The 26,441-nt window shown below is 36.7% G+C and overlaps 2 protein-coding genes across 2 annotated transcripts; both read right to left on the minus strand.

The window, feature by feature from the left end:
• Positions 1–1,298: 1,298 nt before the first annotated feature.
• On the minus strand, positions 1,299–21,773 carry LOC146914929 (uncharacterized). Its single transcript, XM_085717770.1, has 5 exons — positions 21,698–21,773; positions 3,503–5,085; positions 2,454–3,407; positions 2,071–2,361; positions 1,299–2,007 (listed from the first exon to the last, which is right to left on the minus strand). The coding sequence occupies exons 1-5, from the start codon at positions 21,771–21,773 to the stop codon at positions 1,513–1,515; spliced, it is 3,399 nt and encodes a 1,132-aa protein (XP_085573896.1). The 3' UTR covers positions 1,299–1,512.
• Positions 21,774–25,026: 3,253 nt separating this feature from the next.
• On the minus strand, positions 25,027–26,441 carry LOC146914930 (uncharacterized). The gene has a single exon (XM_085717567.1). It carries the CDS (start codon positions 26,074–26,076, stop codon positions 25,273–25,275), a length of 804 nt encoding a protein of 267 aa, XP_085573693.1. The 5' UTR covers positions 26,077–26,441; the 3' UTR covers positions 25,027–25,272.

The following is a 26,441-nucleotide window of genomic DNA, read 5'->3' on the forward strand; positions in this document are numbered from 1 at the left end:
AAATTTTTCAAGGCTTAAATATGTTATTCATCCCTGCAAATAGGGGTCGCTTAAAATTTCGTCCCTGCAATCGCTAATCCTTTTTTTTTTGCCCCTGCAAATTTTAATCACTTAAAATTTCGTCCCTTGACCCAGTTAATTAATGCCATGTCATCTGATTACTGACGTGGCACTGTTAATCTGGTTTTCACTTGTGTGACTCAGCAAATGGGCACGGGAATGGACAAAATTGCCCCTCTTCATCTGAGACCAAGGAAAATGACAAAAATGCCCTTCATTCTTCTTCTTCAAGAACCCTCTTCTTCTCTTCTCTTTCACCGCTGATTTCCTTCTTGTTCTCTTCTTCCCTTTCTTCTCTTCTGCAGATCGTCTTCTTCTCTTGCTTCTTCTCTTGTTCGTCCTCTTCCTTTCTTTCTCCAACACTGATTTCCTCAACATTGCAAATGTCTACTGATACCTCAACAAGAGACAGCTATGAAACATACTTCAATGGTGGCAAGTTTCCCCCTCAGTCATTGCCCACATCTCGAGGGATGCTTCCACTGTGCCGTTGTTTACCTCCAAAGCCGATGATTATTTACATATCAACGACTTTGGAAAATCCAGGCAGGAGGTTCTGGAGGTGTCGAGATTGGCAAGTAAGTTGTTGGAATTTTACGTTTTTATAGTATTTTAATGACAGTGAATAACATTGGAAATGGTTTGGTATGTAGAAAAAAAACAAAACCTGTAATGAGTGGATTTGGGATGATGAACTTGGGCCAGTTAGCAGACCAATGGTTCAGTGCTATTCAGCTGTTTCAAACTCAAGGGAAGCAGAGTCAGCTCCTTTGAATGCACATGTGAATCGTGAAGCAGATTCTGCAGTTGTGAATGGACCTGTGATTCGTGAAGCTGAGTCTGCAAAGTATGGAAAGTCTGCCAAGCAATATTGCAACTGTGGTGAAATCTAGGAGAAGAAGAAAGACAAGTGGAAAATGAAGGTGTTGGCTGAGAAGAAGAAGGTTCAATGGCTTAAGTGGCTTATCATAGCTAGATGGTTGATCTTTGCTGTTTTCTTTGTTAAGAAGTGATGTTATGTAGTTTGTGTATTGTGGTCTGTTATGGTGTATTGTGGTCTGTTATGGTGTAATGTAGTGTAATGTACTATCTATTATTAGGGAAATTGTGTTTGTGTAATGTTGTTGGTACCCTATTATGTAATGCGATGTTAATGAATGAAATCATGCCTTGTTAGCTTGTGTCAATGCTTGTCAAATGATTGCTATTAAAGTTTGAAACACAAGTTATAATAGTTGAAAAATTAAAAACCATTCATTCATAAAGAACTGATGTTCATACTTAGTGTAACAAAAGTTGGTCTTAGCCAAGCAAATGACAGAGTTATGTCAATTCAAGTACTGCTATTACATAAGTTGGACATAGCCAAACACAAAATACAAGTCTTAACCAAGTACTGCTGTTACAAAAGTTGGACATAGCCAAACAGAAAATACAAGTCAGTAGGAATCACTAAATATATCTCACATTCTCAACACTTCTTAACAAGGCCAAGCAGCTTCCACCTTCATCTCTTAATTTCCTTGGGCTAGCTTCAGCAACATCTTTCCCTGATCCATTTGCCTCTGCAACTTCTTCATCAACCAGCTCAATTGGGTTTTCCATATCTTTCCCTGGACCATCTTTGATTTTTGGACCTTTCCATATTGTTCTGCTACTCCTCCTAACTTGTTTCACTTTCACTATTGGCTCCACAATGGCTCTAACAACATCTAAGGTCTTAACAGGAGGTTTTGTTGGGGCCTTTTTCTGCATATCAAGTTTTTTCATGACAGGTTGCTGGGCATTGGGTGTTGGTTTCACAACTGTGGTGACATTAGCTGAGGGTTTGATAACTGTGTGTGCATTTTTTGATGTGTGGACATCAGTGTTGACATTAGCAGTTGGCTTCACATGTGTGTGTGCATTTTTTGATGTGTGCACAACAGTGTTGACATTAGCAGTTGGCTTCACATGTGTGTGTGCATTTTTTGATGTGTGCACAACAATGTTGACATTAGCACTTGGCACTATAAAGGTGTGTGATTTTTTGGTGGTGTGCACTGTTGTTTGTACATTAGCACTTGGCTTGACAGATGAAGACATAAAAGCCATTGGATTTTTTGGAGGTTTCTTACTCTGTCTTGGAGGAATGAATCTTCTATTGCTCCCAACCTTCCTTTTTTTACTTGCACCCTGAACAGCCTCAGTTATGTCTAGGGTACTCAGTATAGACTCCCTAGTCCCTGCTTGACTCTGACTTGCACTTGCTCCATCAACAGCTTCACTTGCACTTGCACTTGTTTGTCTTGGTGGCTTTCTCTGTTTTCATTCATAAAAGTGCACACATGTTAGCTTATAACTCAAAGTGATATGATATAAACAGTGAGAATATTAACATGTAAATGTAATACCTTTCTTTTTTGAGCATTGGGGTTGACAGTTAGATTTTTGCATCCTTTAGCATTATGCCCAAACTCATCACATCTTGTGCACCTGTAAGTAGTTCCAGATCTTTTATACTTACCCTGTGATGATGGTGCTTCATCAGCTTCTCTCCTTCTAATCTTTTTTGGTCTTCCTACCCCTTTCTTGTAATCAGGAGGTAACATCTCTTCACATTCAACCTCTGGCCACATGTCTTGACCATTGATAGCACTGACATTGTGTGAGTAGCATTTTTCATACATGTCCCTGCTATACCATTCAGATACATAATTTTCTGGGTCCTTTGATGTTTTAGACATTGCCTGAATGGCATGTCTGCATGGAATCCCCACCAACTCCCAGAAATTACAGGAACAGGTGTGTTTGGCCAAATTAACAGTAAAGGCATGACCTCCTCCAATTTGATGAACTTCAAACTCATCAGCAATAACCCATATGGCTACCCAACCACCAGACTTCACAATTTCTGTATTTAATCTTTTCCTAGGCATAGGAATTATCCTATAGTTCCAATTTTGTACCTTAGCCCTATTGGTTGACATCATATTCATTAAATATGTTCTAATCCATTCAGCCATGCTAAGGATTGGTTTGTCTCTAGCAACCAATATTGTTGAATTAAATGATTCAGATATATTGTTCATTAAAACATCACATTTAGGGTAATAAGACATAGCATGCTTACACCAATATTTAGGGTCATGTCCCATTAACCACTCCCATGCTTTCAAGTCAACCTTTTGTAGCTCATCCATCTTTGACTTCCTCAATTGATAGTAAGTGGCTTTGGCTGCACCCATCATCAAGTCTCTGATCAAAGCACCACCTCCAAACCTCTTTTTAAAATTTGCATAAAGATGCCTCAAACAAAGTCTGTGTTCATCTATGTCTGACCACTCATAAAGAACTGATATCAGACCCTGAAATTAATTAACAGTTATATAGTTCAAGAGTTAAAGAGCCAGTTACACAATTAAATTAAAGGAAGCAACCAGATCTAAAAAAAATAACTAACCTTCTGTTGATCAGATATAAATACCCATCTCCTGTTGGTTCCAATATCTTCAAGCAATAATGTAAGGAACCACCTCCATGAATCTGTTGTCTCATTCTCTACAACTCCAAAGGCCAAAGGGAAGTATTGGTCATTTGCATCTCTACCCACTGCAACCAGTAGAATACCTCCATATTGGGTTTTCGGATGACACCCATCTACCCCTATGAATTGCCTACAACTTGATAAAAAGCCCTGCTTACAACCATCAAAGCAAAAATAAAACCTGCTAAACCTAGGTTGAACATTCAAAGACAATCTCTCAACATTAATCTTGCATCTATTTCCTTTGGACACCCTTTGAAGCTCAGCTGCATATCTCCACATTAAAGTATACTGTTTCCTTGCATCCCCTTCAATGATTTCCATGGCCCTCTTTTTTGCCATCCAAGCTACATAAAATGAAACTCCAACTGATTTCTGTGTTCTCATATCTGTCATTATATCAGTAACCTTCATGTCACAGTTCCTCAACTTATCAAGGGCATATTTGGTAACAAAGTGTACATCAGCACTTCTATTTTCTAAAACCTTACCACATGTGTGGTCCCCATTCCATGTCTTTAATTTAAATGAATGGGTGTGGGCCACCTTGCTGCAAAGAGTTAAAAATTTATAATTGGTATCTTTGCACACTATTCTACACCTTACTTTATCTTGTTTGACAGTTTTAACCTGGGTCTGATTTAATACACACCACTCCTTTACACCCTCCTTGAATTCTTTAAGACTCCTAAAGTCCATGCCAACTGTAAACACATAATCCTTAGTTAATTGGCTGGGCTGAAATACATTATAAGCAGGTCCTCTCTCATCACCACTCAAATCTGGATCATCAGAATCTAACTCTTCACTTTCATACTCCTTCCCCCAATCAGCATCATACACATCAGCAACATTATCCACTTGCTCACTTGTTCCTACATCAGCCATCTTTACATCAGTGTCTTCATTCATATTGACATTATCCACTCCTTCAAACCCATCTTCAAAGCCAAGTGCTCTCTCTTCTTCACTATCAAGTTCCCTGTCAATATTATCTTCATCTTCACCCTCATCCTCACTGCTACTTGTACAACAAACATCTCCTTGTTCATTATCACTGTAAACTAACACCCCTTTACCTTTCTCCCTTCTTACAGCATCAGAACTCTCACCTTTTTCATTGTTAACTACATCATAACTCTGACCCAACTCCTCACCAACAACAACGTAATTAGGAACATCAACTACAGCTATACTTTCATCCACATCATGCTCAACAAAAACATTCACAACAGACATTTTTTTAACTGCATAATCTTTTACAACTTCAGCACTAGCATCATCTTTAATCACCCTAAAACTAACCTCTTCATCTAACATCCACCACAACCTATAAGGTTCCTTAACTAGCAAACCAGTTCCCAGAATTCCCTTTATCTCAAAGTAACTCCACCTATCAGGATCTAAACCTTCAATCAATGTTTCTTTTCCACCATTGTAACAAATAACCCAATCCCTAACAAAGCTACCCCCGTAATGAAACTTAACAGCAATACCATCTGGAAAAACAAATAAACCCAAATTTAGAAACGATGGAAACCACACATAATAGACAACATCGTCAATATTATTTATCATTTACTCAAAAACAACAACTAATAACACAGACATTCTGTAATATCCCGCCTGTCAGTATCGGAATATTACCAGTCGATCGTGCCAGAGGATTAAAGTTTATGGAAAGTAAGTATGGAGAATAATTATTACGAGATGTCAGCTAAATACTAGTTAAGTATCAGTGTCATAATTAAAACGCTTGAGGCAAGGGTATTATGGTAATTACACGCTAAGGGATATTTATTTGGCTTTGGAGACAAATATCTTCATAATCTTTATTCCTTTCTCTCTCTAGGGTTGGATTCGGGAACTTCTCTCCCTTCTCTCTCTACTCCCACGCCACCATCTCTCTTCTCCTCTTCATCAATCTTCCAAAACCTATTCTTCTTAAAGATTAAGCTCATGTTATGATACTACCAAGATTTATGAACAAGTAGAAGCTGCTATTAAGCTTATTTTCCAACTCAATCATCACAAGGAAAGGATTATGAGATTAGGGTTTTGTTGAAGAGAGCTTGGGGTTGGATTAAAGAAGGTCAAGCAAGGATCAAGATGTCTTAAATTGCAAGAAAACATCAAGAGGGTAATGGTTTGAGCAAAGGGAGCAAGTGGGACAAAAGCTAGGGTTTTGACTTATTTGAGCTTGGAACTTGGAGATGTCACAAGAGTATTGTTTAGGTGAGTTCCTTAGTTAGCTTTCCTCCCTTGGTTTTGTGTGATCATGCTAGTAAGGAAACATATTTTTTCTAGAGTTTCATTTTGTGATTGTATTACCCTATCTTTATCATGTTTGATATACTTGTGTACACTTGTTCCATGACTATTTTCCAGGTGTTATATGAATATTAGAGTCACTATATGCCTTGGGATACTTGGATTTGAAGATTTTGGGTCATAAACAAGCATTATGCAGGTGCTGGACTGTAAGTACTTGCAACTGCGAGCAAGGAGCTCGCGATGCGAGCAGAATGGCCGAACTGGGGGTGTTGCTCGCCTCTTAGCTCGCCACTGCGAGTTACCACTCGCCACTGCGAGTAAGTTCTCTCGCGAGGCGAGTGAAGCAGTGCTCACTGCATTGTTTTGCTCGTCTCATCTTATGCGTTGCCATTTGGGTCCAGTTAGCTTGCATGCATTCTTTTACACTAATAAACTACTTATATCAAGACCCCAAGGCATAGGTTTCTAAAATGTTTCCATGGAATAAGAATCAAGTACTTGGCAAGTTTATCTAAGCATGGTAAATGAGAGAATTATATCATGAATTGGGTAGCAAGTTAATCTTTTAAGAAAGGGAAAGAACTAGAGCCTCAGTATAGTTATCGAGAACTAGATAGTTAAGCTTAGATTTATTTAAGTTAAGATGTGAATGATTAGTTAATCTATTCACAAAGTAAGATAAACAAGCATACAAGTTACCTCTAGTAGGGGTCGGTTTAAGATCCGAGGTAAAAGAGATAGCATAAATAGGTTTAACCTTCATACATGCATAAGACTAAGTATTAAGTGGTCAAGACCACTAAGAAGTAAAGGTGTCGTGTCTTTTATATTCCTTCCAAGGTTGGATATAAAAGGTTCTCCATGGGGAACGGGATGAGCCGTAAGGGACCCGCACGTTCACTAAGGGAGTCCGGTGCGCTCTTGCTAAGCATTTCACCGGTAGTAAGGGATTATCTTCCGGGGTTACTCCACTCGGGACTAATCCGTAAAATGAACTCAGAAAAGTTGTTTGTTACACGCTAACATAATTAATGAAGCTAACTATGCATATCTATCATACATGTTTATGTTATGTCATAGAGCCTTGACGTAGGTCGTCAAGAACAAGTAGAGACTTGGCGTAGTTCGTCAAGAAGTAGTAAGATAGCAAGGATCACTTATGTGATAAGAGAAGATATGTTGTTGAAACAACATATTAAGCAAGTAGAAGCAAGAATAGAAAGAATGCCAGTGACGATCTTAGGTTTTCCCTAATCGTCCGGTTTAGAATCGTGTCATGATAGAAGTTTATGAGAGCCTTGATGCATAGAGCGTATCTTGGCATTGCGGTTTTAGATTCCCCTTAACTGCCATGACACGTATAGGAAGAGAAGCCTATAACGAGTTAAGAATATTAAGATGGCCCTATCAAGCACCGCCGTCTAAGAAAGCAAGTCCCCACACATGTATAATCAACCGGCAGGTTGTATTGTAGACACGTGGTGACCGTAGGTTTTCCCCGTGGTTGCCTATAGCCTAGGGTTAGGTGGAACTCACTGAGACATTATGTCTCATCTCAATCGTTATTTGTTTCAGATATCAGGATGGTTTGGGACGCTAGTAGCCGGATGGATGTTTCAAAAAGTGTTCGTTCGTACCAGCTGCAGCAGAATATGGATATTCAAGGATGTCTTTATTATATCTTAGAAAAGTTGAGTTATAATCTTATTGTACGAACGCATTTGTTGTATACGATATTCATTCAAAGTTTTTATGTTGTAAATTTTTAATGTATCCAGTACTAAACTAACGCACATGCTAGACATTCTAGATACGTCTGGTATGGGTGTTACATTTGGTATCAGAGCAGGTCGATTCAGACCGTGCCTTGGGTCATTAAGTTACAACAAAGGTAGTGGGACCATTGGGTTCCGGGTAAATGTTCTAGTTGTTGTTGTTAGTTGAGCCTGATCAACTCAATTTAACATTCGACGATTAGAAAGGATGCCTGAGAGCTGAATAGGACCCTGGAGGAACGAAGTATGTGATGAAGATACACTGGAAGGTGTGAACTCAGAAGTGAGAAATCAGAATGAGTATTGATAAGAAGTTGATCGTGCATGTAGGTGGCCGGTGAACAAACAAGTAGAAGTATGAAACCTCTAGGAAGGTAAGGCAATGCTAAGAAGGAACGTTCAGACAATGGCGGGTAAGATGTTAAGTATACTTTGTACACCCCGTAAGAGAAGGAATTAGATATATCTAAGTACAACTGGAAGCTTCAGTAAGAGTCGTTGTTGGAACGGGTTTATTGCATAGAAAGGAATTGTATTCTGGAAAGTAAGTGCAAGACTACAAGGTAAGGAGAGGTCGACATATGTTGATGGAATCGTGGGATCTCAGGGGTAGTGTTATGTGAATAAAGCCAAGGGTTTGTGTGTTCAAAGTGAGCAAGGTTCTAGTGTTTGGGAACTTACGTTAAGCGGAAACGTAATGAGGTACGCTACTCGTAGTGGGAGAAGTTAAGGATTTAAGTGAGAGTTTTATGTTATCAGGACTAAGGCATTGATTTCCGACGTGCCGAGGATTGTATTGAATTAGGTTGATGCTTGCCATGCATATGTTATATAATATTTACGATGTTAGGAATGATTGATGTGCATTGGATTACTTGAGAAATAAGAATTTTCATGCAAAGTATATTTTTGAGAAAAATGAGCTGAAGAAACTCGCCAATAGCGAACCTGGGGCGAAATTCTCAGTTTTTCCGAAAACTGTTAGTTCGTCTCTAGGATTTGCATTAATTATTGGAGAGTTGCCTTTACAATTCTTTATGCGAAAAAAAAAACCATTAGGACATTGAGTGACTAATGCATATCACATCCTAAAGTTTTCAAAGGAAAAGGCATGAGCAAACATTAATGAACATCGATTCAGTTTAAGGTAACTTAGGAAGTTAATGTTGTTATACCCTAATTTTGGACCTAAAAATACTAACTCATTTCTTCTTATCTTTCATTTGATTTGTCTCTGATCAATTACATCTTTCTCTGCATTTTAGTCATTTCCTGTATTCAACTCATTTTAATCCTTGAAAATTGTTTGAGTCTTTTAAATTGGTTTGTATAAGTCCTTGTTTCAATCTCATGTCAAAATTCATTTCAAAAATATCAGTTGAGTAATTTTTTAGTCAGTTTAGCCCCTAGGGGCATTTTAGTCATTTCCTATGTCAAAATTTCTTTCAATCTTTTAAAAATTTTCTTGAGTCCTTAGTTTGAATAAGTCTTCATTGCAATTCCATGTCAAAATCCATTTTAAAAATTGCGGTTGAAGTCATTTTGAGTCAGTTTTGCCCCTAGGGGCATTTTAGTCTTTTCATGTGTTAAAACCCTGTTTAAATTCTAAAAATTGTCTCTGAGTCTTTTATCTTGCTTGTATGAATTCTTGCTTTAATCCCTTGTTAAGAAATCATTTTAAAATTGCATCTGAGTCATTTTTAGTCGTTTTAGTCCCTCGGGGCGTTTTGGTCATTTCACATAAGACCTCGTATCTGCTTTGTTGTTTTTAATCGTCTCGCTTTGAGTTAATTTTCGATTTACTTTTTTAATTCAATTTTAGTTTTAATTTTCATTTCGGTCCTTGTGCTTTTGTTATTTACATTTTAATCCCTTTTAAGTTTGTTAAAGTCCAAGTGCCATGTGTCCAAATGCTATTGGTCCATAAGAGTTTGTTACAAGTCCAAGTACACATGGCATTGTCACATTTGCCCAAGGCATACCACATCACCTATAAAAGTCAAGGTCATGGTCAAGATTCACACACTAATCATTTTTTACACCAATTTTTATTTTTCAATCATTTTTACACAAAATCACAATATTCATAATTATTTTTCCCCCACTTTCTCTCTCCTCTAACTAAGTCCATCTTCAACCTCTAACAACCACCATAAACCACCACTCCACCGCCATAACAAACCTCCATAACCACCTCTAAACCTCCATAACCACCTCCAATCTCCATCACCAACTTTCAACAGCACAAATCACAACAAATTTTTTCGGTTTCTTTCCATCATCCCATTTTCCGTTTCAAATCCGAATCCACTGTCGTTCGCAAAGCTCAAATTGGCATTCATCAATACAAAACAGTACAGAACATCAAGTTGGAAGGAGAAGAAGAACAAAATCGAACCAAGGAACAGCTCTCAAAGCCACAATCGCTACTTCTGGTACAACCAAAGAATATCAAGCTCATTTCGCGGATTTCAGAAAGAAGAAGGAGGTTGGAACTCAAAGGCCTCGAATCGCTCAAATCCGAAGCTGAACAAAGGTAGAACCGAGTTGGATTCGCAGAGGGAAAGCTAAATCAAAGAAAAATCGAATCAAAGTTGACAAGGTAATAAAGGTTCGATTTATCCTTCTCTCTCACGTTTTGTCTTCTAGATCTACATTCAATTTGAGCTCATTTTCGAAAAAGGATTTGAGAAGTAGAAAGAGGAGTGGAAGGGCTTCAATTTGATGTAAAAAGTTTTAAGTTTGGAGTTGTTTTGAAACTCCGGCACGGTGGTGCACCACCGGCCACCGTGCCGGAATCTTGGAACTCGCCGGAGAAGAAGCACTCACGGCAGTGCTGTTTGATAACAGAGGAAGTTCTCTCTTCTTTCTTGAAAAGTTGTGCGTGTTTAAAGTTTTTTTCCCTTGAAGTCATCCTTTTATACCATAGGCCAACTGGATCGGGTTCTTTAACCCATGACCCTGACCCGTTGCAAGCAAATCCTACCCGTTTTCTTGTCTTGGATTGGGCTTAGGGCATGTTGGTGCTGAACTTTGTTTTGCTGTATGCTTTTTTTTCTATTCACATGCTGATTATTGCTTTTCACCCCCCTGTTTCCTGCGTTTCTTGCTATTTTTTGCTATTTTCACCCCTGCTTGTCTAAAATTTTCCATGAAAAATTCCTAAAAATTCCTATGTGATTTCAATATGTTTCTTGATACTTTTGTGAACATTTTACATGCTAAAATTGGTAAAAGAAATGTACATGATGTAGCTTGTGCTTTAAATATCTTTCTTGTTAAATTCTTGCAAATTTTTGCCATATTTTGATATGACTTTTTGTCCAATTGGTACATGTGCTTATTGTGTAATCTTGTGATGTGCTTGTCACCAACTTGCATCTTTGTGTTTGCTGTTTGTGAATGGGATTTGTCAATTCCTTGTTTTGCAAGTAATGATAGTATTCTTGTGAAAATAAAGTGTACAATATGCCTAAAATGTGCTACAAGGTTTGGCTTGATATTTCCTCATAATTCTTGTATTGGGAACTGAACTAAAATACCTTGTAAAGTAGTCATGATATGAGGATTATGAGTCCTATGTTTGCCTTGTCATTGTGGTGAACTTTTAGGCATATTGTGCTACTTGTTTTGTTAAGTTTTGTCACTTTGTTAGCACTATCTTACTTACCTATGCCTCCATCCCTTTATTCCCCATACTACTAACAATTTCCTCTATTTTGTTGCATACATCATGAGCATTTCACCTTCCATCTCATATCTTCATCCTTTATTTTTCTTACACCTTAACTTTCATGCAAAGATTAGGATGTAAAGCTTAGGAATTTTGTAATATTTTACTTTATGCCTTTAAATTTCTTGCAAGACCATAGAATGTATCTAGGCCAATGATGTAATAAGGACAATGGACTCTAATAATGTACACCGACACAAGCACCGACACACGCACACACACCACTTTAGGTATATAGCTAGAATATGCATGTTTAGATGTATGTTTAGGATTGTATGTTTAGATGAATGTTTAGGCTCTATACTTAGAAAAATCAATTTTCCAAAAAAATGTGAACAACATCACTCAAACTATTTTCCTAATAAACCTTGGGGTCCAAAACCCCATTGAATTTTCTTTTTCCATTTTCTTAATCAAATTTTAATGAAAAATAACCATACTTGGATCACACTTTGCAAATAACTAATTCAACCTCACCTTTTCCTAAATTCTCATGCCTTTAAGGCCTCTCAATCTCCATTCTTCAAAACCCAATTTTCAAACTTAAAATCAACCAACAAAAAAACAAAAACATTTTTGAGAGAGAACTACGGTGGATTTGATCCCTTAATCGGGTACGTAGGCAAGGAACAAAATTCCTTCAATTCAACTAAAATAAAAATCCAAAAACATTCTTCTCCCTCCAATTCTTCACTTAGTAAACACTTAGGTGTAAATATCACTTTTCAAATAGCATTTAAAAATAAAGCGCGCACGTAGAAATTAAAGACGGTTCCTATAGGTTACTGTAGTCGTTATGGGTGCCTAACACCTTCCCGTAGCGAAAACAACTCCCGGACCTCGATTCTCAAGGGTTTTGCTTACTTTTTCCCTTCCCAAGAAAAAATAAGATATCACCGGTTAAAAAGGTTCAAACGTAATCAATGTTTGACACCCGAAAACCAAGATAAAACAAATGTGACAAGGGTAGAGAAGGAGTTTAGACCAAGAGTTTAGAGATTCAGGTATTTAGAATGAACGTCACGGAGGTGAAGACATGAAGTAAGCAGTTAAGTGGTGAAGAGTTTTATTAGATCACAAGGTTTTTGAATTTTGTGGAGTTATGAGTATTCCCCGAATCTACGTTTTGCTTAATTAACTTGCTAAGGCTCGTTAGGATGTTGAATCATAAAGTTTACAAGATTTTAGAATGACATACACATGTGGGTAATTGAAGTTGACAGTTTTGAAAATTCAAAAGAAGTTTTGTAGGTACCGGTTGTTACGACTTGCGTTGAGTGGGCTAAACTCAATAGAACCAAGATTTGATGACACGTATATGTTATCAACTCGTTCTATGATTTTAGAGTAACAACTAGGACCTAGATTCAGTATTTATATAATATATGTAAATACTTATAGTGGAAAACTCATCAACGTCAATGACCCGTGTGCTAATTATGAAGTTTTCTTTAAAAGAAAAACCAACGAGCAAGCATAGGAATGAGTAAGCAAAATATAATATGAGAGGGTACTAAGGTACAAGTTAGATGTTTGAGGAGTGAATATTCAAGTGAAAGATGAGTCTACTATGGGAATTTGAGATCCCTCGGAAATAAGCTCAAGTATGATATGTATAAATCAGGAGGTGAACTCCATTAGCAAGAACGTAAGGCTTATCCCCAAGTAAAGTATTATGAGTATACGATAAGTATATCATGAGTTTTAAATTCACAAGCAGTGGTAAGTGTAAAGTTTTATTCATCTCAACGGATTAGAGTTTTGGTTTAGGCCAACCGGAGGGAATCAGAGTAGCGCAACATAAGTTAATCGGTTAAGTTGTCGATGGTAACGATAGAGTATGAAAATTGGAAGTAAGAATCTTCGTGAAGAATGTTTGAGATAGTAATACAGTTTTAGTGAAGAAGCATTAAGAGACGAGCAAAGATTTTTGATGAGAAGTAATTATCAATGCTTATGCAGTCAGTGTTGATTAAGGTAAAAGTATAAAGGAGGTGCATTCACTTAAGTAAGACAAGGAAGACTAGAGTTACCACAATGAAGTAATCGGATTGCCTAATTGGTAATGTGGAATGCATAGAAGAGTTATGGGCTGGTCAGGAAGAATATGTGCTGAGATAAAGGAATGTCATTCATGAGATATGCACGAAGAAGTACATACCCTCCTATATCAAACTTGTTAAATGATAACGATACTTGTTAGAATAGTGTCAAGCTATGAGTATAACTTTCTTAAAGTTAAGATTGGTATCAAGGAACTTGGGAACGAAGTTGTTTTAAAATATTTTTTTAACATTGATGAAACCGATGAGTTGCGCCGTACGTGAGCAAGCTCACTTAAGACGTAAGGACTTCAGAACCAACTTGATATAGACAAGTTTGAGGCGAGTTGTAAAACCTTTTTAATAAAATTTAGAGACTCGTCCTGTGGTTCTGAGGTACCATTACAAACTTGGTTTCAAAATGAGATTTTCTTTATTCAAGTAAATGTTCGTTCCAAGAACATATCTACCAAAGTTTAGAAATCTTTTGAAGTAAAGTACTAGAAAGAGTATCGTTATTATCTAACAAGAAACGGTGTTAGAAGGTATGCAAATATTATGGAGATAAAGATTTAAGAGGAATTGACAACGTTCGCGTGATATCAATATCATACGGGATGCACGGTTGTGTACCAAAGTGTTCAATGCAAGTGCGAATGGACTTAGCAGAAAGTTTTAAGGGAAAGTGAACCACAAAAAATGGTTAATAAGTTGTAAGGTGAATCAACGTAATGGGTTTCGCTTCTTCATGTCAAGTTAGAAAGGTTTTTGAAGAGCTTGGAAGAGCTAAGAGATTTGTATAATCATCAAGATAAGTAACATAAGTAAGAGGCATAAATCGCAAGGTGCGGTAAGAAAGACTATGTATGCATGATAAGATGATCTAGATGCAAGTGAGCACTGCAGGGCAAACCTAGATTTCCATTAGGACCCCAGTTAAAAGGCAAATCTTGAGTGTTTAGTTAACAGGAATGTTACTTATATGAGTGGTTAATACTAAATGGATAAGTTATGGATCCGAACAACCAATTCTCATGTAGCAGAGGTAAGTTCAATCACTATGTTCCAAAATAGTTCTGTGATTTTGAGGAAGATATTAAGTTAGAAGAGATCATATTCGTTTCTTATGCGGGTTGATGACAGTCAATTATTCGCTATTTTTAGTTTCATTTTCATCACATTTTGGAGTTCACAAGCAAGATTAAGCAGCAAGAAAAGCAAGAAAAATAGAAGATTTTGAAGAAACAGTTGTGTTGATGTTTTTATTGAGTCTGTAGCAATTTTAGACAGTCTGGGGGTGTGAAAAGCATAAATTCTGGAAGTGCTGGAAATTGCAGAATCGTGGCGCGATTTTTTATGAGGCGTGGCGCGATTTTGGATGCAGAAAATTACAACATCCCTGTTCGAGTGAAATCGCGGCGCGATTATTAACACGGCGCGGCGCAATTTTGCAACTTCAGGCCCAAAACTTCTATAAATACTGCACTTAATCTGAAGAATGGGGGTAACGATTTTGGAGAGCAAAGTGCGATTTTGAGACATCGGAGACGGCTAGAAGGGCGATTTCTTCAACCTTTTACCAATTCATGTATGTTTTAATTATTTCATTGATTATGCTATTTGTAAACTCGATTATGAGTAGCTAAATCTCTTAGAGATTAGATCCGAGATGAATCTTTGTAACCCTAATTGACACATGTTGCTGTGAAACTCTATTTTGTTTATGAATTCAATTCTAGTTTATTCAATTCAATTGTTCTTAATGCTTTTTATATCTTGATCACATATAACTTGATTTCGTGAGAACGAACGACCACTGACCATGGCTTTCGACTTAGACCTAATTGAATTGTTCTAATAAACAGGGTTAGTCTAGGAATAGATAATCGTTTGTTAGTGATAATAGGTTAACGTTCGGTAAAACCTTCAAGAATTATTAGACCACCTAAGGAATTAGGGGTTGTAGTTTAAGAAGAGGGTCCTAACTCAAGGGATTGATTAGGGCTATTTTGTTAATCATCGTAAATTAGAAGAGGATTCATAACAAATAGGTGCAGTAGACCAATTAGGGGAACTTAGAGGATTTGACGGATCTGATCTCATCTCTCTCTCCATATTTTCTTAATCAAATCTATTTTCTTTTATTTGATTTCATAAAATCAAACCAAATCTACTGCCTAGTGGCAAAACAAAATAAACTTTTATACATCCTAATTTTATAACGCGATTGAATTATTGAAGTTAAAAACAGTCCTCGTGGGATCGATATTTTTACTACTTCGATAGTATTTGGTTCACTTGCCAAACGCCTATCAAGTTTTTGGCGCCGTTGCCGGGGACTGTTGAGTCATTTCAATTTGGCAATTACGTTATTATTTAGGATTTCTGTCTTTTATATTTTTGTATATATATATTAAAAAAAATATTATGCTCTTTGTTTTCTTCTCATTGTACTGTGCTATTGAAAAGTTTATTTAAGTTTTGCAGCTATGATAGACAGGGTACTCCTCTATGACACAGAAGAGATTGCTAAGTTGCAGTATGAAAAATATATGCTATCTTTTAAGATCAAAATTTTGGACAACAAAATCTCGAGTTGTGATCATCATGAGGCAAATCAACCAGGTAGTGATGGTGAAGGGAAGAAAGAGGTGATCAACATCGATTACAATACTCAACTTCAGAATATTTTAGATGATTTCTTGGTGTCAAATCAAGTTTTATTTGAAAAGTTTGATGTTCAGTGTGGTGATCTTGTTGAGAAAGCACATGAGTCTCAGAGGAAGCTGGTTCAGATGGAGATTGAGTGTCACAAAGTTGTGGTGGAAGAAAATCCAAAAGTGAGGAGTGCTGACATTTTTCCGAAGTCTGAACAAACAGGGGTTAAGGAAATCACTCGTGTGCAAATGGATGAATGTCCTTCTCTAAGGTGGGAGAGTTCAAACTCTAAAGGTTTAACAGTGGGTGCATGGAAGTATCTGATTCTTTGTGCCAAATTCATGGAATTCCTATCAAACAAGAGGAAGAAGAAGGATGATGTGTTCTTTTTGACATATTTGCCACCCTAACAGTGGTTGAAGCGTCGAGCTCAATGACGTAAAAGAAAGCGCTTGGTGGGAGGCAACCCATCCTTTTTATTATGTCTTTATTTTCAGTATTTTATTTCTACTGTTGAGTCAAACAATTTGTCTTTAATTTTCATTTTGGATTAACTCGGTTGTGCCCCCCGTTGATGTAATTGTTCTTGAACTTGTTTGTTATTAATGAATTTGCTTGTTTGTTGACTTTTTCCAGTTTAGTAACAAATATTTGTTCAATTGGTATTCCAAAAGTTCAAAAGGAGGAGTGACTTGTGCATCAAAGGCGAAGTGTACGGCGTTAAAGATAGGTAGTCACAACTCCCAGATATCTAAACTGTAAGGATTCATGGCAAAATTTTGTTTTTCAATTTACTTATATTAGAGTGTTCCATGCATTTACATTTCTAGAACTTGCCATTTTTCTCTAATGTTGATTGATCTTTGTCATTAGCACACTGAGGCAAAAGTGCTTGGTCATGTGAGCCTTTTGAAGCCTACCCTGATTATAACTGTTATATTTTATCCTTTTCTTAACCAATTTGAGTCGGTAGGATTAGAACTTTTTGTTCGGTGACAAACTACATTACAAGCTTAGAGACTTTTAGGACTTGTCCCATATTGCTTTTCTGAGTTAGGCATTGTAGAATGATGCTAAATAATTAAGTTTGGGGTTGCTATTGGAATTTGCAACCAACTAAGTTTGGGGCTGGGGGTACTAGAGAACAAAGAACATTATCATGAAAAATACACACAAAAATGGTGTATCAAAAAAAAAAGGAAGAAAAGAATAGAATGAAAAAGGGACAAAGCATTGAAAATCCGAGTAACTTTAAACTCGATTGTCCCAATAGTTACAAGTGTTCTCTAGTACCTTTGCAAGAATTGTTGTTCCATAAGGTGAATGAATGATGGATTGAATTTTGTGCTTAACTTCCGTAGGAATGCCTAACTCAAATTTTGTGTAGCCTACTTATCCAAATATTATCCCACCTTCACCTAAGCCCCGTTATAACCCTTAAAGACCTCAAAGTGTGCATTGACATTGATTTTGATTGACGTTTAGAAACTTTTCAAGCGTATGGTAATATGTAGATTGCATGTCGACTATGTGTGAACCCTTTCATATTTTTGCGTGGAGTTGTGAATTGGTGGATGCGTACAAGTCAAACTAGCTCATCTTTAGCTAGTAAGGTGTTGAACTTTTGGGTACTATCGCTTGATCAGGTAATTGTTATTTTACTGTCGATTGTCAATATTGCAAGTAGATTCCTTGAGGACAAGGAATGGTTCAAGTTTGGGGTTGTGATGACAGTCAATTATTCGCTATTTTTAGTGTCATTTTCATCACATTTTGGAGTTCACAAGCAAGATTAAGCAGCAAGAAAAGCAAGAAAAATAGAAGATTTTGAAGAAACAGTTGTGTTGATGTTTTTATTGAGTCTGTAGCAATTTTAGACAGTCTGGGGGTGTGAAAAGCAGAAATTCTGGAAGTGCTGGAAATTGCAGAATCGTGGCGCGATTTTTTATGAGGCGTGGCGCGATTTTCGATGCAGAAAATTACAACTTCCCTGTTTGAGTGAAATCGCGGCGCGATTATTAACACGGCGCGGCGCGATTTTTCAACTTCAGGCCCAAAACTTCTATAAATACTGCACTCAATCTGAAGAATGGGGGTAACGATTTTGGAGAGCAAAGTGCGATTTTGAGACATCGGAGACGGCTAGAAGGGCGATTTCTTCAACCTTTTACCAATTCATTTATGTTTTAATTATTTCATTGATTATGCTATTTGTAAACTCGATTATGAGTAGCTAAATCTCTTAGAGATTAGATCCGAGATGAATCTTTGTATCCCTAATTGACACATGTTGCTGTGAAACTCTATTTTGTTTATGAATTCAATTCTAGTTTATTCAATTCAATTGTTCTTAATGCTTTTTATATCTTGATCACATATAACTTGATTTCGTGAGAACGAACGACCACTGACCATGGCTTTCGACTTAGACCTAATTGAATTGTTCTAATAAACAGGGTTAGTCTAGGAATAGATAATCGTTTGTTAGTGATAATAGGTTAACGTTCGGTAAAACCTTCAAGAATTATTAGACCACCTAAGGAATTAGGGGCTGTAGTTTAAGAAGAGGGTCCTAACTCAAGGGATTGATTACGGCTATTTTGTTAATCATCGTAAATTAGAAGAGGATTCATAACAAATAGGTGCAGTAGACCAATTAGGGGAACTTAGAGGATTCGACGGATCTGATCTCATCTCTCTCTCCATATTTTCTTAATCAAATCTATTTTCTTTTATTTGATTTCATAAAATCAAACCAAATCTACTGCCTAGTGGCAAAACAAAATAAACTTTTATACATCCTAATTTTATAACGCGATTGAATTATTGAAGTTAAAAACAGTCCTCGTGGGATCGATATTTTTACTACTTCGATAGTATTTGGTGCACTTGCCAAACGCCTATCACGGGTTAAGAAGAGGATGAGTTACATGTTTCGATAAGGAAAGTATGTATCAAACCTTTTAAGTGGAAATGATCGGAAATTATTTAACGGAAAACTAAGAAGGTAGGTCTCAGTTGCAATGATTGGTAGATGATTTCTAAATTTCGAGGACGAAATTTATTTAAGGGGGGTAGAATGTAATATCCCGCCTGTCAGTATCGGAATATTACCAGTCGATCGTGCCAGAGGATTAAAGTTTATGGAAAGTAAGTATGGAGAATAATTATTACGAGATGTCAGCTAAATACTAGTTAAGTATCAGTGTCATAATTAAAACGCTTGAGGCAAGGGTATTATGGTAATTACACGCTAAGGGATATTTATTTGGCTTTGGAGACAAATATCTTCATAATCTTTATTCCTTTCTCTCTCTAGGGTTGGATTTGGGAACTTCTCTCCCTTCTCTCTCTACTCCCACGCCACCATCTCTCTTCTCCTCTTCATCAATCTTCGAAAACCTATTCTTCTTAAAGATTAAGCTCATGTTATGATACTACCAAGATTTATGAACAAGTAGAAGCTTCTATTAAGCTTATTTTCCAACTAAATCATCACAAGGAAAGGATTATGAGATTAGTGTTTTGTTGAAGAGAGCTTGGGGTTGGGTTAAAGAAGGTCAAGCAAGGATCAAGATGTCTTAAATTGCAAGAAAACATCAAGAGGGTAATGGTTTGAGCAAAGGGAGCAAGTGGGACAAAAGCTAGGGTTTGGACTTGTTTGAGCTTGGAACTTGGAGATGTCACAAGAGTATTGTTTAGGTGAGTTCCTTAGTTAGCTTTCCTCCCTTGGTTTTGTGTGATCATGCTAGTAAGGAAACATATTTTTTCTAGAGTTTCATTTTGTGATTGTATTACCCTATCTTTATCATGTTTGATATACTTGTGTACACTTGTTCCATGACTATTTTCCAGGTGTTATATGAATATTAGAGTCACTATATGCCTTGGGATACTTGGATTTGAAGATTTTGGGTCATAAACAAGCATTATGCAGGTGCTGGACTGTAAGTACTCGCAACTGCGAGCAAGGAGCTCGCGATGCGAGCAGAATGGCCGAACTGGGGGTGTTGCTCGCCTCTTAGCTCGCCACTGCGAGTTACTACTCGCCATTGCGAGTAATTTCTCTCATGAGGCGAGTGAAGCAGTGCTCACTGCATTGTTTTTCTCGTCTCATCTTGTGCGTTGCCATTTGGGTCCAGTTAGCTTGCATGCATTCTTTTACACTAATAAACTACTTATATCAAGACCCTAAGGCATAGGTTTCCAAAATGTTTCCATGGAATAAGAATCAAGTACTTGGCAAGTTTATCTAAGCATGGTAAATGAGAGAATTATATCATGAATTGGGTAGCAAGTTAATCTTTTAAGAAAGGGAAAGAACTAGAGCCTCGGTATAGTTATCGAAAACTAGATAGTTAAGCTTAGATTTATTTAAGTTAAGATGTGAATGATTAGTTAATCTATTCACAAAGTAAGATAAACAAGCATACAAGTTACCTCTAGTAGGGGTCGGTTTAAGATCCGAGGTAAAAGAGATAGCATAAATAGGTTTAACCTTCATACATGCATAAGACTAAGTATTAAGTGGTCAAGACCACTAAGAAGTAAAGGTGTCGTGTCTTTTATATTCCTTCCAAGGTTGGATATAAAAGGTTCTCCATGGGGAACGGGATGAGCCGTAAGGGACCCGCACGTTCACTAAGGGAGTCCGGTGCGCTCTTGCTAAGCATTTCACTGGTAGTAAGGGATTATCTTCCGGGGTTACTCCACTCGGGACTAATCCGTAAAATGAACTCAGAAAAGTTGTTTGTTACACGCTAACATAATTAATGAAGCTAACTATGCATATCTATCATACATGTTTATGTTATGTCATAGAGCCTTGACGTAGGTCGTCAAGAACAAGTAGAGACTTGGCGTAGTTCGTCAAGAAGTAGTAAGATAGCAAGGATCACTTATGTGATAAGAGAAGATATGTTGTTGAAACAACATATTAAGCAAGTAGAAGCAAGAATAGAAAGAATGCCAGTGACGATCTTAGGTTTTCCCTAATCGTCCGGTTTAGAATCGTGTCATGATAGAAGTTTATGAGAGCCTTGATGCATAGAGCGTATCTTGGCATTGCGGTTTTAGATTCCCCTTAACTGCCATGACACGTATAGGAAGAGAAGCCTATAACGAGTTAAGAATATTAAGACAGCCCTATCAAGCACCGCCATCTAAGAAAGCAAGTCCCCACACACGTATAATCAACCGGCAGGTTGTATTGTAGACACGTGGTGACCGTAGGTTTTCCCCGTGGTTGCCTATAGCCTAGGGTTAGGTGGAACTCACTGAGACATTATGTCTCATCCCAATCCTTATTTGTTTCAGATATCAGGATGGTTTGGGAAGCTAGTAGCCGGATGGATGTTTCAACAAGTGTTCGTTCGTACCAGCTGCAGCAGGATATGGATATTCAAGGATGTCTTTATTATATCTTAGAAAAGTTGAGTTATAATCTTATTGTACGAACACATTTGTTGTATACGATATTCATTCGAAGTTTTTATGTTGTAAATTTTTAATGTATTCAGTACTAAACTAACGCACATGCTAGACATTCTAGATACGTCTGGTATGGGTGTTACACATTCAATAAAATACAACAACTACAAACATAGTTCATCATTTCGACAACACATACCCGTATAACGTCGTGATGATTCTCCAGACGCTGCGTTCTTCGAACTCGAGTTTGACACATTCCCTGGATTCGCCATTGAAAACGAGCTAGACCACTTCATTGAGATCGATTCGTATCATACATCAACAACAATCTTCAATCGCGTTTTTCCCCTTTTCAAACCCTAGAAATTCGTCACCCACAAATCTCAATTCGTGTGAAAATGAAAACAATGAAGGAATGAAGGGCATTTTCGTCATTTTTCCTTGGTCTCAGATGAAGAGAGGCAATTTTGTCCAATTCCGTGCCCATTTGCTGAATCACACAAGTGAAAACCAGATTAACAGTGCCACGTCAGTAATCAGATGACATGGCATTAATTAACTGGGTCAAGGGACGAAATTTTAAGTGATTAAACTTTGCAGGGGCAAAAAAAAAGGATTAGCGATTGCAGGGACGAAATATTAAGCGACCCCTATTTGCAGGGACGAAAAACATATTTAAGCCAATTTTTCAATTTCAAAAGATTTGGATAACCTATAACATTATTGGTTGTTGCACAAATTTTCTGTTTAGTGCTTGTTACAATTGAAAGATTCCTTAAATTAAATGATATTTGCATTCCTGATTAGTGCTTGTTTTGAAATAACAATTCATTCGAAAACATGGAGAAGAACCTGATCAAGTTCTGTTTATATCATCATGTCTTGTGTACGACAAAAGAAGAGATCATTCCATGTCCCTAAAATATTTGACAACATGTCAAATATGCATAAAAGTTTATTCAGAAGCACTACAAGATATATCTTTGCTAATGATATTTAAATCTTTTCATTTGAACAATGATTACTTATACATTTAGAAACTTGAACCAATGCCATTATTAAAGTTTGAGTAAATTACACTATCCTCGCATGATAAATGCTCATATTACATTACACAAATGCATTTCAAGTAGTTACCTTTTCACTGCAACATGATAAAGATTGAGAGGTGCGGCAATGGTCGTTGCAGCAGTAGAATCATGTGCGGAGAATTCCAAATGCTTCAACCTATTTAATGACATTCATTCAGAGTGAAACATTTAAGCTCTTAATCCACACAACAACCTTTATTCCTCTTAATTTAAGATATATTAATTCACTAACGATCATCTAACAAGCTTTTCTTAGGACAATGACATGGCTTTTATTCCTCCTAATCGTTCCTTAAACTACTACATTTCCTAACTGAAACTTACTGCAAAACCAAAATTTACCTACAACTTGTCACGAATGTAGATCCAAATATATAATTAATTAATTATCCTTGAAGATGCTTTTAGTATGCTTCCATCAATATTGGCAACATATAGTGGACAAGCTACATTTTTACGCGGGGTACTTTCGCAAAAAAATAGCTTATCCACTGTATGTTGCCAATACTGATAATGGTTGTTTTACAAATGACATTATTGTATCACAAGAGTGGCGACGATAAATGTATAAGGGTGATATGTATGTATATATAGAAAAGCAATAGAAGTCTTAAATATTAAATCAATGGAACAAGTCAATTTACAAAACGTAAGCATAATCACAAATTTTCAAGGGAATAATTTAGGTTACCTACTTCTCTCTCTCAATTCCATCCTCTCACTTCCTCAATATGTGCATCACCAGTCCCTTGCAAATATGTTTCCTCTGCCTTTTCCATTCATTGTAATTAGTTTTCATACAAATAAAAAAAACACTCTTTCAATAAAAAATAAAAGTATATCTTTGACATTCTTAAGGACCAAATAAATATTCGTAAGGACCAAATTAATATTTCTTTCATAAATATAATGCAATGTGTGGTATGTTTTATGTTAGCTTTTCATTTGTAGTAAAAAATATATTAAATTTAACTAATAAGTATTATTGAAAAAATATAATGCACTTGAAGAATTCTTTTCAGAAATCTTGGTGCCCGACAAAATGATAATGACCTTACTAACCTATAATGCACCTGTACAAATATAATGCACTTGAAGAATTCTAAAAGGAAATTAATTGAAAATAATTTTATTTAGTTTTTGGTTTCTCTTCTTTCTTGACTTATTCTTCTCGAGCTTAATCCTTAAGAAATGCCCATGTGTGTTGGTTGTTCGACAATCCCTATCTTTAGTCCCTAATCCCATGCAGTCAAATCCTATTTTTATGTTGGACCTCCACTATTCATTGCACATAGTATACAAATATACTCTCTCAGTTACATATAAGGCAGCTCCTTAGCATAGTGACTATGTAGTACCACTGCTATTCTGTAATCTATATTATTCTAGAGGTCTTGTGAATTGATGTTAGAGATGCTGATCGAGTTATATCCGTGGTCAATTTTGCATTCAAGAATTTTACTACCGATAAGTTTATCTATTCTCTATTTATATTTGCTCTCATTAATAGTTATTTGATGCTTATAATTTTATGTTGTTTTTGAATATGAGATAATTCCATGACCATTTTTTTTTTTGGAAGAAGAATTCTATTACTAATTATACCACAAAAACTATTTACAAGTTTTTTTTTTTTTTAAGGAAACTATTTACCAAGTTGTTAATCTTTATTGTGACTAAAATTCTAGGGACGCCTGTGTTTATTTTTATTCCAGATCCACAACAATCTCTCAATATAAAACTAGAATCAACCATAAGAGAATTGATGGTGGAATGTTTTCATGAGAATCTAACTAAAAGTTTTGGGATTTGTGAAATACTGTATTTAATCATTACACTTTTTTTAAGAAGAGATTTTGATAGAGATTTCTATTCCTAAGACTGATAAATTAAAAGAAGGCTGTAAATTCTGCTAAGTTTTCACAAAAAAATATAAGAACAAGTAAAATATCATTTCAGATTCTCCATAGTCTAGGGTTTGGCTACAAGCCCATATATATAGTGCAGAGATAGAAACTGAAATTACAGAACTGTCCTTACTTAGTCATCAAGTGACTTTAGGGAAAACAAAAATAACTAAGCCCAAAAAAGAAAAGGAGGCCCAAATAACAAACACTACTTAGTAATGAAATCCTTGAGCCAGAAGGGTTTCTTGATTGTCCTGAGTCGGTCCATAACAGATTTAATCATTAAATTGATCTACTTTGGTTTGATACTCGTTAATTTGATCATATGAGACTTTATGTTACTGATTTACTATTTGAATCTATGTGGAATATTTTGCAGCTAATATATTTTGAGCTGAAGTGTAAGTTTATTATCTTTTTTCAAAGAGAAATATGATAGAAACTGATATCAAAATATAAACTAAAAGTAATTGTACAATATAATCCCAAGAAATTCGAGAGTCTTGGTTCTCTCCCCTCCAAGAATTCGAGAGCTTGGTCTCTTCCTACCTATCCTTTATCCCAATCCCTGAATGCCTTTCTTTTCCTCTGCATCTTATTTATAATACTAAGTCCTATAGCTGTTACATAGAAGTCTAGTAGACAGCAATTACTGCAGACAAGTAACAGTTACTTATTTATAATATTATTAAATAAACCACTAGTATCTATAACTTCTGCCCTTAGGAGTCCTATTACTAACAATACTCCCCCCCTAAAGACTCACCTTGTCCTCAAGGTGAAGGATAACATAACTGTCCACCAGGGTCCCATAACTTGAAGTAGAGTGACAGAGCAAGGTGTGAAACATGATAATTAATGCATGCATCAGACACTCTCTTTTGGGGAGGAATTTTCGGCAGCAATAGGCATAGTGCCAGTTCGATCAAACCAGAGGATAATCCACTCTTCACCACAAACACATCTGGATCTGGCGGCTTTGGCAACGGTGGAGGTAGGCCGCCAAACTCGAGTGAAACCCATCCCTCTCCGATAATTTTTCTAGGCAATTTCGCCCTCGATTCGAACACACTACTCATACCATGTTCATAAAAGAGTCTGTCGATACCAAGAAATTTGCACAGATCTGTTTTGGTCTCTTGTTGCTTTTCCACAATGATGACATTCATGGAGGAATTTTCTGCATCCATTTCTTCTGCATTCTCTACCTTTTCCTCTTCTGCTGTCTGAATGAGTTCAAAATTTCCTTGATCAGTTTCTTCTGATTGAAGGCTGAATGTGTGAGGCGTCGACGACTCCCATTCCAATCCAGATTCCTCTTCTTCATCCGATATAGGTAGAAGGTCTCTATACTCTGGCTTAAAATGCCAAATGAATGCAACGTGAAACGCTCGCCAACTCGCATGTGGATGGCATCGACTCCACCACTGCCACCATACGAGAGCACGGTTTCGCAAGGCTTTCACCGCCTCCAGCAACTTCTCACCCTCCTGTGTTCCCACGACATCAAAATGTTTCTCAATACAAATCAACCACCAATAAGCGTCACCGCTGCCGTCAAATTGTGGCATGTCCATTTCCCCCCTACTGTGAATTTCTTTCCCTGGATCAGAACTGCTCTGATACCAGTGATAGAAACTGATATCAAAATATAAACTAATAGTAATTGTACAATATAATCCCAAGAAATTCGAGAGTCTTGGTTCTCTCCCCTCCAAGAATTCGAGAGCTTGGTCTCTCCCTACCTATCCTTTATCCCAATCCCTGAATGCCTTTCTTTTCCTCTGCATCTTATTTATAATACTAAGTCCTATAGCTGTTACATAGAAGTCTAGTAGACAACAATTACTGCAGACAAGTAACAGTTACTTATTTATAATATTATTAAATAAACCACTAGTATCTATAACTTCTGCCCTTAGGAGTCCTATTACTAACAATA

Source organism: Medicago sativa, chromosome 6 (genome assembly GCF_051527215.1).
Source record: "Medicago sativa cultivar Bolivia chromosome 6, Bolivia_mono, whole genome shotgun sequence".
NCBI lineage: Eukaryota > Viridiplantae > Streptophyta > Magnoliopsida > Fabales > Fabaceae > Medicago > Medicago sativa.